This window comes from Jaculus jaculus, chromosome 10 (genome assembly GCF_020740685.1).
Source record: "Jaculus jaculus isolate mJacJac1 chromosome 10, mJacJac1.mat.Y.cur, whole genome shotgun sequence".
NCBI lineage: Eukaryota > Metazoa > Chordata > Mammalia > Rodentia > Dipodidae > Jaculus > Jaculus jaculus.
In genome coordinates this window covers 11,999,295-12,011,694 of record NC_059111.1, presented here as the reverse complement: position 1 = coordinate 12,011,694, position 12,400 = coordinate 11,999,295, and the positions used below count along the sequence as shown (strand labels likewise).

Below are 12,400 nucleotides of genomic sequence, written 5' to 3'. Positions count from 1 at the left end.
GGGTGGGTGAGGCGCGGTAGTACCTGTCCACTGTTGCTCGATGGCTCTGACATGGGGCTCGGTGAATTCCCAGGCAGAGGCCAGTCTCTTCCAGTCGTGGGGCTGCAGGTGACTGGAGGCCAGTCGCCACAGCACGGAGCGCAGCTGCTGCGTTTCCTGCCGATGGTCCTGTTTAAAGGTCAAGCCCTTCCCAGAGGGGTCCCTGGGGTCCCTGCATGAAAGGTGGTCCTGTGGGGCAGACACCAAAAGCACAGGAAGCATCTGGGGTCTCCCTGCAGGACCTCCCTGATGATCTCAGGCAGGGTGGACGGGGCTCTTGCCACCTCTGCTGGACAACCTGGGAACTGGGCCATCTTGGGCCTGTGGCTTCTTGTTCGCCACACGGGCTTCTTGCTCCCCGTCTTGCTTTGGCCTCCAGAACCCGAGTTGGTCACACTTTTTGTCACAAGAGTGCCACCTCCTTCAGAAAGCCCTCCCAGATTCCTCTGCTCAAAGGCCTTTCCCTCTTTCTTCTCTCAATGTTTTTTTTTTTGGGGGGGGGGTTGAAATGGAGTTTCACTCTAGCCCAGGCTGGCCTGGAATTCACCACGTAGTCTCAGGGTGGCCCTGAACTGATGGCGATCCTCCTACCTCTGCCTCCCAAGTTCTGGGATGAAAGGTGTGCACCACCATGCCTGGCTTCTTCTCTCAGTGTTTTTGTGGTACTTGGGGCTGAATGCAGGGTCGCGTGTATGCTAGGCAAGCACTCCACCACAGAAATACCTAGGCCCTCCCTGTTGTGTTCTTGTAGTTCAATTGTCAACAGGATGAATCAGAAGCCATGGCAAAACAAGACAGAAATAAATAATATATATATATTTTTTTTTAATGGGCGGCGTGATTGCTAAATGGTTAAGCCACTTGCCTGCAAAGCCTAACGACCTTGGTTTGATTCTCTGGTATCCATGTACCCACATAAGCAAGATATGCCAGAAAGTGGCATGTGCGTCTGGAGTTTGTTTACAGTGGCTAGAGGCCCTGGCATGCCCATTCTCTCTCTCTCTCTGTCTCAAAATAAATGATAATTAATAATAAAAAAAGAAAAAAAATAGATGGGCTAAACATCAGAGCCCATTCTCTCTCTGTGTGTGTCCCTCTCTGTCTCAGATAAATAAATAAAAATAAATCTTTAAAAAAAATTTTAAAAGAAGAGCTGGGCGTGGTGGCGCACGCCTTTAATCCCAGCACTTGGGAGGCAGAGGTAGGAGGCTCACCGTGAGTTCGAGGCCACCCTGAGAATACAGAGGGAGTTCCAGGTCAGCCTGGGCTAGAGTGAGACCCTACCTCGACAAAAAAAAAAAAAAAAAAAAATTAAAGAGATTATAATGTTCAGAACAGTCTAGCACATCCATGAAGAGGAATGTGTTGTGACTCCCACTGAAATTTTAGGGCAACTGATGTTGCAATAGTGATTATTTTGAGAACTGTCACAGAAGTCTACTAGGTTTGTAATCCATACTAGGGGGTTTAAAGAGGACCTCCCCAGAGCTGGTGGTGGTGGCTCCTTTAATCCCAGCATGTGGGAGGCAGAGGCACAAGGGCCACTGTGAGCTGGAGACCAGCCTGAGACAACATAGTGAGTTCCAGGCCCTCCCTCGAAAAAACAAAAATAAATTAATAAATACACACATAAAACCTCCCCATCCCCCACCTGCTAGTGGGAACAGCTCATGCAGTTCCTTCTATTCTGCCTCCTCCCTCTTCTTTGCCACGTTCACACTAGACATCAACAATCAATCCCAGAACACTTCCCTGCGGGACCCAGAAAGTGGCCTGAAAACGGCCCCCACCAAGCAGCAGCTCTGCTGCCCTGGGTATGGCAGGAAGACTGAGCCAACTTGCTGTCCCCTCACCACGCATGCACGTATGCACACCTCCATGCATTCATCAGTGTGTCTGGATGGACCCTCACAAACAACCTTGGGGGGTACACACAGCAGAGACCACCCACTTAGAAGGTAGGGCCCGCACCCCCGGAACTGGTTAGGGCTGGCACACAAAGCCAGCTCCACCAGCGCAGCCAGGGCTGGTCCCTTTCCAACTTGAGAGGCCAGTGGAGGTGGAGGTGGGGCCCTACCTTCTGCCATCTGTAGAAACGATCCGCTTTTATGATCATGTCCACCAGGCTGATGTGGTTGCTGCGGGCGGCCACCTCCAGGGCAGTTTTTCCTTGCTGGGAAGAAACAGAAGGGAAGCTGGGGTTTCTGCAAGGGGGTTCATGGCTGCCTCCGGACTGACTACAAAGCCTTTTGCTCAAAGGAAGCATTTTCCAGAGGTCCATATTGGAAAGCGGGAAGGTTTTCTGGGCTGCAGGGAAGGGGCATGGAAGTCACAGGGGAAAATACAGCAATAATAATTCTGGCAACCACCTCTAGTTTCTTGAGGACTTAGAAACTCTGGAGCAGGGCTGGAGCAATGACTCAGCAGTTAAGGCATTTGCCTGAGAAGTCTAAGGACCCAGGTTCGATTCCCCAGGACCCATGTAAGCCAGATGCACAAGGAGGCGCGTGCGTCTGGACTTCATTTCTTGTGGCTGGAGGCCCTGGCACACCCATTTTTTTCTCTTTCTCTCTAATAAATATGTAAAATATTTTAAAAAGTGATTAAAAAAAAAAGAACTGAAAGCTGCCATAAATTCTGTTGTCCAGGAGAGGGGTGTTAGGTTGTATGCCACTGATGGCTCAGATCATGTCTCTCCTCTCTCTCTCTCTCTCTCTCTCTCTCTCTCTGTCTCTCTCTCACACACACACACAACTCAGGGGTTGTGGGGCCCATGACACAGAAAAGAATCCCATCACAGAAGACCTAAATGGGGAGAAGGGCTGGGCTACTGTTGAGGAAGCTCAGGGGACAGGAAGACATCTTGGAGGAGGTATCTCTTGAACAGCATGGGAGGTCTTGGACACTCTGAGGGAGCAGGTGTTTGCAGCAGCTTCTCTGGCAAGGAGGGCATCATGAACACGTGAAAAGGAGGTCAAGGCTGGAGAGATGGCTTAGTGGCTAAGGTGCTTGCCTGAAAAGCCTAAGGACCCATGTTCAACTCTCCAGATCCCATGTAGCCACAAGCATTAGGTCAGACACGCACACAGGGTGGTGCACTCATCTGGAGTTCCAGTGCAGTGGTTGGAGGCCCTGGTGTTCCAATTCTCTCTCTCTTACTCTCTCATAAAAAAAAAAAAAATTACAAAAAAGAAAAGCAAAGGTGATCAGCCATGGGCAGAGGTCGGTACCTTATCTCTCAGGCTCAAATCAACCCCGGCAACAAGGAGCATCTCTGCCACGTCCTGCCCGTTGTGCTCAGCAGCAAGGTGGAGGGGCGTCTGCAGCCTCTGGGGAAAAAGCCAAGGGGACAAGTGAGCAGAAAAGCTCACGGGGTTGGTGTGTGGCTCAGAGCCGGAGGAGAGCTCTGGGATATAGCTCGGTGTTGGGAGCCATAGAGCAAAAGCCTCTCCATTTTGCCTGGGCCTGCTCATAAACTGACTCACTACTCAGAAAGCTGGTCCATCCAGCTTTCTGTTAGGTACTTCTGGAACCGGTCAGCAGACTGCTTACAGAATCTTACCTTTTGCAAAAGGCCAGTTTATGGTCAGGATGTGAAGCCTGGTGCAGTCAGGATGTTAAGCCAGTGAGGCAAGATTAGACGAACACCTAATTACATCCCCTCTAGGTTTCCTGACAACTCCTTGCCCTGGCCACATCCCCTTCCCCTTACAACCCTATATAAACCTACATGTAAGAATAAACTCTCCAGGCCGTGACAAACATCTAACATGGTCTCCTTCTTGTGTCTGTTTGCCTTCTTTCATTCAGGTTATTTTTCCCCTCGCTTCCTTGTTCGACTCCCCGCTGGCCAGGGCAGCTCGGTTGGTGGAGTGCCTGCTTAGAATGCACAAAGCCCTGGGTTCGGCTCCCTAGCACTGCATGAGACAAGCATGGAGGTGTGGCGGGACATGCCTGTAATCCCAATACTCAGGCAGTGGAGACAAGCAGGGTCAGAAGTTCAAGGTCATAATTTGGCTATCAAGTCTCAGGCCAGCCTGGGCTGCATGGAGGAAAAAACCCAAAAACAAACAAAAAACCAGGCCAGGAGAGGTAGCTCAGCCATGAAGGTGCTTGCCTACAAAGCCTAATGACCTGGATTACCCGTGTAAAGCCAGATGCACAAGATGGTGCATGTGTCTGGAGTTCATTTGCAGTGACTAGAGGCCCTGGTGTGCCCATTCTCTCTCTTTCTCTCTTCTCACTTTACATGCAAATAAATAAATAGATTTTAAAAAAAACAACACAGGGCTGGAGAGACAGCTCAGTAGTTAAAGGTACTTGCTTACAAAGCCTGATGGCCTGGGTTTGAGTCCCTAGTACCCACATAAAGCTAGATGCACAAAGTGGCATACACATCTGGAGCTCATTTGCAAGGGCAAGAGACCCTGGTGTGCCCATTCTTTCTCTCACTCCTTACAAATAAATAAATAAATATTTTAAAAAATAAGACAAGCCAGGCATGGTGGCGCACGTCTTTAATCCCAGCACTCAGGAGGCAGAGGTAGAAGGATTGCCATGAGTTTGAGGCCACCCTGATAATACAGAGTGAATTCTAGGTCAGCCTGGGCTAGAGTGAGACCTTACCTCAGAAAACCAAAAAATTAAAAAAAGTAAAACTAAAAATAAACATAAAACTAACTAACTAACAAAAGCCAGGGCAGGAGCAGAGTAAGACACTCCCAACTGGGCCTAAGCAGAGCTTCTTATGAACGACTATGGTGTCGGTGGGAAGTGAGCTACATTTGATCATAACTGTCACAGGCACCAGAGAAGACTTGCTAAAAACCAAAAGTAGAAGGAAGAACAAAATCCCACTCATTTGCCGACTACTATACATCAACCCTCATAATAATCCTAGTCTGGCCCAGGCTGACCTGGAACTCACTCTGTAGTCTCAGGGTGGCCTCGAACTCACGGCGATCCTCCCACCTCTGCCTCCCGAGTGCTGGGATGAAAGGCGTGCGCCACCACGCTGGGCTATATGTACTTTTTTTCAAGACAGTGTCTCATGTAGCTGAGGCTGGCTTTAAACTCCTGCTCCTCTTGCTTCTGCCTCTACCTCCTCATTGCTGGGGTTGCAAGCATCTGCCACTACATTTAGTTTATACTTTCAATTTTAAGTGTTCACTTAACCTGATGTATTTTTCTTTTTAAAAAATATTTATTTATTTGAGAGAGACAGAGAGAATGGGTGTGCCAGGGCCTTTAGCCACTGCAAATGAATTCCAGATGCATGCACTCCCTTGTGCATCTGGCTTACGTGGGTCCTAGGAAATCAAACCGGGGTCTTTAGGCTTCGCAGGCAAACAAACACCTTAACTGCTAAGCCATTTCACCAGCCTACCACTCCCTCTCTCTCTCTCTCTCTCTCTCTCTCTCTCTCTTTTCGAAATAGGGTCTCACTCTAGCTCAGGCTGACCTGGAATTCACTCTGTAGTCTCCGAGTGGCCTTGAACACTCTCAGTGATCCTCCTCCCTCTGCCTCCTGAGTGCTGGGATTAAAGACGTGCGCCATGATGCCTGGTTTAATCACCATTTTTTATTAACTGTCATAACCTATTAATATCCACACCATAAGTTGCCTAATCAGGTTTGTATTGTTATGATTTGAATACAAAATGTCTCCTATAGGTTCCTATGTAAAATGTTTCATTACGGGCTGGGAGCACCATTTTGAAGACCTATTTAAGGAGGTGTGTCTAGCGGGGGTAGATCACTGGGGGCTGTCTTTGGGGGTTGTGCCTGGCCCCCATCCATCTTCCTCTCTCTGCCCCGTGTCTACTGTGAGCTAAATAGCCTTCTCCTCCTCCATACGCCACCACGATGTTCTGCCATCCCGCACCCAGAATCAACGCAGCCAAGGACTGTAGACCAAAACCTCTCGAACCAGGAGCTAACTTCTACTTCCTCCGTCAGTTGTTTCCTCCTGTATTTTGGTCACAGAGATGAGAAAGCTAACAGATGTTAAATACTTGAGTCATTTTCAGGCTGAGGGCTGATAATACGGGTAGCAATTCTGTAGGGACTGAACCCAGGGCCTTGCACATGTATGTATTTTACCACTGAGCTACAGCCCCACCCCTAGAACAACTATCTTCATGTTGAGCTTTGAGTTTTTAATTTTTTTTTTTATTTTATTTGAGAAAGAGACAGAAAGAGAGAGGGAGAGAGAGAATAGACACACCAGGGCTTTCAGCCACTGCAAACTAACTCTAGACGCATGCGCCACCTTGTGCATCTGTCTTATGTGGGTTCTGGGGAATCAAACCTGGGGCCTTTGGTTTTGCAGGAAAGTGCCTGAACAGCTAAGGCACTTCTCTAGCCCTACTTGATCTTTTAATATGCATCTTGCAGCCAGGCATGGCGCTGCACACCTTTAATATCTTAGCACTTGGGAGGCTGAGGTCACAGGATTGCTGTGAGTTTGAGGCTACCCTGAGACTAAATCTGGGTCAGCCTGGTCTAAAGCAATTCCCTACCTTGAAAAATCCAAAATAAATTATATATGTGTATATATACATATATATATATAAATTATATATATAATTAAATATATTATCATTAGAATTTATATGAATCATTATATATATCTTGTGCCTTAATTCCCAGAAGTACAAAAAGTACAAACGCAGATAATTTTAAAGGTTTATATAGGCTAGGTGTCCTATGGCTCATGCCTATTATAATTTGTCATGGGTACATGTCTGTGATCCCAGCCCAAGGGAGACAGAGGCAGGAGGATTAGAAGTTCAAGGTCACTCTTGTCTTCATCAAAAGTTCAAGACTAGCCTAGGATATATAAGACCCTGTCTCAAACAAATAAAGAGAAGGGGAAAAAAAACCCACTCTATCCCAGGTCAGCCTGGGCTACAGTGACACCATCTCAAAAACAAAACAAAGTAAATACCTAAATAAATAAAAGAAATAAAAGAGTTCCTTAGTGATCACAACTTCAGGACTCAGGATTCTTGTCACATAAAAATACCTCCACTGGGGCTGGAGAGATGGCTTACTGGTTAAGCGCTTGCCTGTGAAGCCTAAGGACTCCGGTTCGAGGCTCAATTCCCCAGGATCCATGTCAGCCAGATGCTCAAGGGAGCACACACATCTGGAATTCGTTTGCAGTGGCTGGAGGCCCTGGCACACCCATTCTCTCTCTCTCTCTCTCTGCCTCTTTCTCTCTCTGTCGCCCTCAAATTTTAAAAAAAAACCTCCATCCTTCCTGCCCTGAGAATTTACTCTAAGAAAGAAAAACATCAATAAAGGAAAAAGGTTGTGGCCGGGTGTGGTGGTGCAGAGGTAGGCGGATCGCCATGAGTTCGAGGCCACCCTGAGATTACATAATGAGTTCTGGGTCAGCCTGGGTTAGAGTGATAATCTACCTTGAAAAGAAAAGAAAAGAGAGGAGAGGAGAGAAGAGAAGAGGAAAGAAAAGAAGAAGGTTGAATGTAAGCCAGACGTGGCGGCGCACACTTGGATGTAAGACATTTAGTGCAGGGTCATACACACTGCTGCTTGGAGAGCTCATCCAACACTCACGGGGCACCCACTCACAGCGCAGCGACACGCCTATCCTGGAGAGAGAACTTGGAAACAACCAAAACCTTCAATCAAGGGAAGTGATTATTTTAAAAGATCCTGCACCTTCAGGTGAATATTCTGACAACTTATCGAAATCTATAGAGGGAACTCATTCCTCAACTCTGGGCCATGCTGGGGGACCACACCCCACCCATGGAGCCTGGAGGGTCCCCAGAAGTCAGCTGAGGTGAGGCGGTGCCCTGCAGACACTTACGCCATCTGTGGCATCCAGGTCACTGCGAGCCTCGATGAGGAGCCGGACCAGGGCAGGGAAGTTGTGCTTCACAGCGAGGTGCATTGGGGAGGTACCCTGCTATGGGGAGAGACACACAAATCAATGGATGGGTCCCTCCCAGGGCCGCCCAGCTGCAGGGTGGGGTGGGGCAGGGGGGATTGGGATTAGGGAGGCCATCGTGCTTCTGGGTTTGGCCTCTCTAGCATCTCAAAGCACCAAAGCCTGGCTGCTGAGGCCTAAAACTCAAGGTGGGCAGGGTCTGCCTGTCCACATTTGACAGGCCCTGCTGTGCCAATCTCAGGCAGACACTCGCTGTGTGACCATGGACAAGCCAGGTCCCTTCTTCTGCGTCCCTTCATCTGACAAGTGATGACAGCTAAGGCTCCTTCCTGCCAGACCACCTTCAGATTCTCTATCGCATTTTATCCATACATTAGTCCGGGAAGTAAGCAGGGACGGTATGGTGTGTGTGAAGGAGAGAGGGAGAGAACACAGAGCTGGGCATGTTGACTCCCACATCTAGTTCCAGCACTCAGGAGGCTGAGGTGGGAGGACTACCAGGAGTCTGAGCATGGGCTACAGTGAGACTCTATCTCCTCCCCCTAAAAAAACCCTAAACAACAATAACAGAAATGACAGGTGGAGCTTAGGATCTAAGGACCCAGGTTTGATTCTCCAGGAACCACGGAAGCCAGATGCACAAGGTGGCACATGCATCTGGAGTTTGTTTTCAGTGGCTGGAGGCCCTGGTGTGCCCATTCTCTCTCTCTCAAATAAATAAGTTAAATATTTTTGAAAAAACTAAGAAAGAAAAAAGCAGGCAGAAAGTGGCCACCTAATGTCAACCTCTGGCTTCCACACATACACTCACCGCATCCCACTCATCGACGGGGGAGATATTCTAAGATTTCTAGCAAATTCTTTTTTTAAAATTTTTATTAGAGACAGAGAGAGGGAGAGAATGGGTGCACCAGGACACTGCAAGCAAACTCCAGACACATGTGCCACCATGTGCATCTGGCTTACGTGGGACCTGGAGAATCAAACCTCAGTCCTTAGGCTTCACAGGCATACACCTTAACCGCTAAGCCATCTTCCCAGCCCTCCAGCAAATTCTTGATAACATGTACACTAGGGACTATGTTTTTTCCTATGTCTACTTAACTATGATACATTTTATTATTTTATTATTTATTTAAGTTTTTAATTTTTAGGGTTTATTTTTTGTTGTTGTTGTTGAGGTAGAGCCTCACTCTACTCCAGGCTGACCTGGAACTCACTCTACTTCCAGGATGGTCTCTAACTCTCAGCAATCCTCCTACTTCTGCCTCCCCAGTGCTGGGATTGAAGGCATGCGCCACCATGCCCAACTGAACTTTAAATTTCAACTAGAGATATAAATGTAAGAGACTATAAAAGGATAAAAGGTTATACATACTCATACAGAAGAATGATTTAAAGGAGATTTATCTTTAATAATTTTTTAAAATATTTTTATTTTGGGCTGGAGAGATGGCTTAGCAGTTAAGCGCTTGCCTGTGAAGCCTAAGGACCCCAGTTCAAGGCTCGGTTCCCCAAGACCCACGTTAGCCAGATGCACAAGGGGGGCACGCGTCTGGAGTTAATTTGTAGTAGCTGGAAACCCTGGCGCACCCATTCTCTCCCCCTCTCTCTCTCTCTCTCTCTCTCTCTCTCTCTCTCCCTCCCTCCCCTCTATGTCTGTCACTCTCAAATAAATAAATTTTAAAATTTAAAAATAAAATATTTTTATTTTAGTTTAGGTTTTGGTTTTTCAAGGTGGAGGTCTCACTCTAGCTCAGACTGACCTGGAATTCACTATGTAGTCTCAAAGTGGCCTTGAACTCACAGCAATCCTCCTACCTCTGCCTCCCAAGTGCTGGGATTAAAGGGCCTCTGCAAATGAACTCCAGATGCATGTGCCACCTTATGCATCGGGCTTAAGTGGGTCCTGGAGAATCGAACATGAGTCTTTTGACTCTTGACGCTCACCTTCTGCTCTGTTTGAGGCAAGATCTCTCGCTGTTCACTACTTAGTTTGCCAGGTTACGTGGTTCACAAGCCGCTGGGAAATTCTCCTAGTTCTGCTTCCTACCTTACTGGTATACAGCTGTATTGGGACTACAAAGACTGCCACAGTTTCTAGCTTTTATGTGGGGCCTGGGGATCTGATCTGTGGATGCAGGTTTACATGGCAAGCACTTTATCTGCTGAGCTATCTCTCTAGCCTCCCATATTATTTTAACTATTGTAGCTTTGTAACTTGTTAAAAGTTATTAAAGGGGGCTGGAGAGATTGCTTAGTGGTTAAGGTGCTTGCCTGCAGAGCCTAATAACCTGAGGCAGAGACTCACTGTAGCCCAGGCTGACCTGGAATTAACTGTGTAGTCTCAGGGTGGCCTTGAACTCACGGTGATCCTTCTACCTCTGCCTCCCAAGTGCTGGGATTCAAGTCTTGCACCACCATGCCCAGCTATAATTCTAATTATTTAATCTTTATTTATTTATTTGAGAGAGAGAAAGAGGCAGAGAGAGGGGGGACATGCCAGGGCCTCCAGCCCCAGATGCATGCACCATTTTGTGCATCTAGCTTATATGGGTCCTGGGGAATCAAGCCTGGATCCTTTGGCTTCACAGGCAAGCACCTTAACCACTGAACCATCACTCCAGCCCCTTTAATATATTTTATTTATTTATGTGAGAGAGAAAGCGACATAGAGTAGAGAGAGAATGGGTGTGCCAGGGTCTCCAGCCTGTGCACATGGACTCCAGGTGTATGTACCACTTAAGTGGGTACTGGGGAATTGAACCTGGGTCCTTTGGCTTTGCAGGCAAGCACCTTAACTACTAAGCCATCCTCCAGCTCCTTTACATAATGTTTTTAAAGCAAACCCTACATAATTTCTAAAAAAGAAATGACCTCTTTCTAATTAAAGGCTACACATATAATTGAAATAATCATTCCTATAGACAGAAAACAGGCCTGGTGAGGGCAAAGAAGCTCGCCTGAGGCTATTCTGCTTACGAATGTTTCTGCCAGGGCTCAAAGCCAGATTTTCTGACAACAAAATTTGTGTCTTAGCCACAGGATTACACTGTCCCTATGTGTGTGCCAAATGTATTCTAACAGGAAAAAAGTTTACAAGAAGGCAGCTATGTAATACAAAAGATTACCAGGAAGCCTGGTGTGGTGGTTCACACCTTTAATCTCAGCACTCAGGAGGCAGAGACAGGAGGATCACCATGAGTTCAGAGTGCTGACACTACATAGTGAATTCCAGGTCAGCCAGGGCTAGAGGGAGACCCTACCTCAAAAAACAAACAAACTTCCAGGCGTGGTGGTGCATGCCTTTAATCCCAGCACTCGACTGGGCAGAGCTAGGAGGATCACTATGGGTACGAGGCCATCCTCAGTCTGGACTAGAATGAAACCCTACCTCAAAAAAAAAAAAAAAAAAAAAAAAAAAAATCAGGCTTGGAGGAATGGCTTAGCGGTTAAGGCATTTGCCTGCAAAGGCAAAGGACCCAGGTTCCATTCCCCAGGACCCACATTAGCCAGGTGCACAAGGGGGCACATGTGTCTGGAGCGCATTTGTAGTGGCTGGAGGGCCTGGCGTGCCCAATTCTCTCTCTCTCTCTCTCCCTCTTTCTCTGTCAAATAAATAAATAAAAAGAAATATTTGCAAGTTTTAAAATCCCTGGAAACTTTAAAAACAAACAAACAAACAAAAAGTTGACCAAATGACCAATAGACAAGTCAGCGGGGAGGAGTGCCCAGCTTGGTTTCACCCCATCCCAGCCAGAACATGAAGTACCCTGGTCCCTCCTGCTCTGCCTCAACCCCATGGGACTGGAAGTGCCCACTTTTCCTTCCTGCGTTTCATTCAGACCCCTTCAATCCAGGCCCGCACTTACATGATCTGCTACATTGGGGCAACCTCCCGCCTGGATGACCGCCTGGACTATGTCCTCAGAACCATGGATGGCCGCGTAGTGGAGACAGCTCAGTTTTTTCTAGAAGAAAACAGGCATCATTGCAAAGTCACAAGGACCTCCCCTGGTGGAGAAGACGTGGCACTTTGAGATTCATGTTCCAGCCGTGTCTCACAACCCCTGGGGCAGGAGAAATCAATGACTTGCTCAGACCTGGTCACCAGTTAAAAGGAGCCCACTGTGGCCCCAAGCTGTTTCCTCAGCTCATGTCCCAGACTCTGGAACACAGAGCAAAACTTGACAAACACCTGGTCAGGAAAGCACATTCAGACTCTGAGGAAGTGCTTTTAAAGAGGAAGACAAATGAGATTGGCCAGTACTGCAGGGCAAATCCCACCAGTCCCTGCTGCCCAGCTACAGCTGGTGTCTGAGCAGGACCAAGCTGTGGAGGACCTGGGACATGGGAGGCTGAAGGACCAGGCAGTGCGGGGAAGCTGGGATGAGATGGTCATCATAACCAAGTCCTGGGTGAGCCAGGCTGTGGATGGGATTC

General features: G+C 47.7%; 1 protein-coding gene across 4 annotated transcripts in view; it reads right to left on the bottom strand.

The window, feature by feature from the left end:
* The window catches only part of Ankdd1a (ankyrin repeat and death domain containing 1A), a 39,027-nt gene that overhangs the window by 6,763 nt on the left and 19,864 nt on the right, over positions 1–12,400 (bottom strand). For 3 of the 4 annotated variants that reach the window (XM_045160731.1, XM_045160734.1, XM_045160735.1), the window contains 5 exons: positions 11,830–11,928; positions 7,877–7,975; positions 3,270–3,368; positions 2,117–2,212; positions 24–228 (listed from right to left, as the gene is read on the bottom strand). In XM_045160731.1, coding sequence (XP_045016666.1) covers positions 24–228; positions 2,117–2,212; positions 3,270–3,368; positions 7,877–7,975; positions 11,830–11,928 — 598 coding nt within the window. The remainder of the gene's footprint in view (positions 1–23; positions 229–2,116; positions 2,213–3,269; positions 3,369–7,876; positions 7,976–11,829; positions 11,929–12,400) is intronic. The other variant, XM_045160732.1, reaches the window with a different exon arrangement.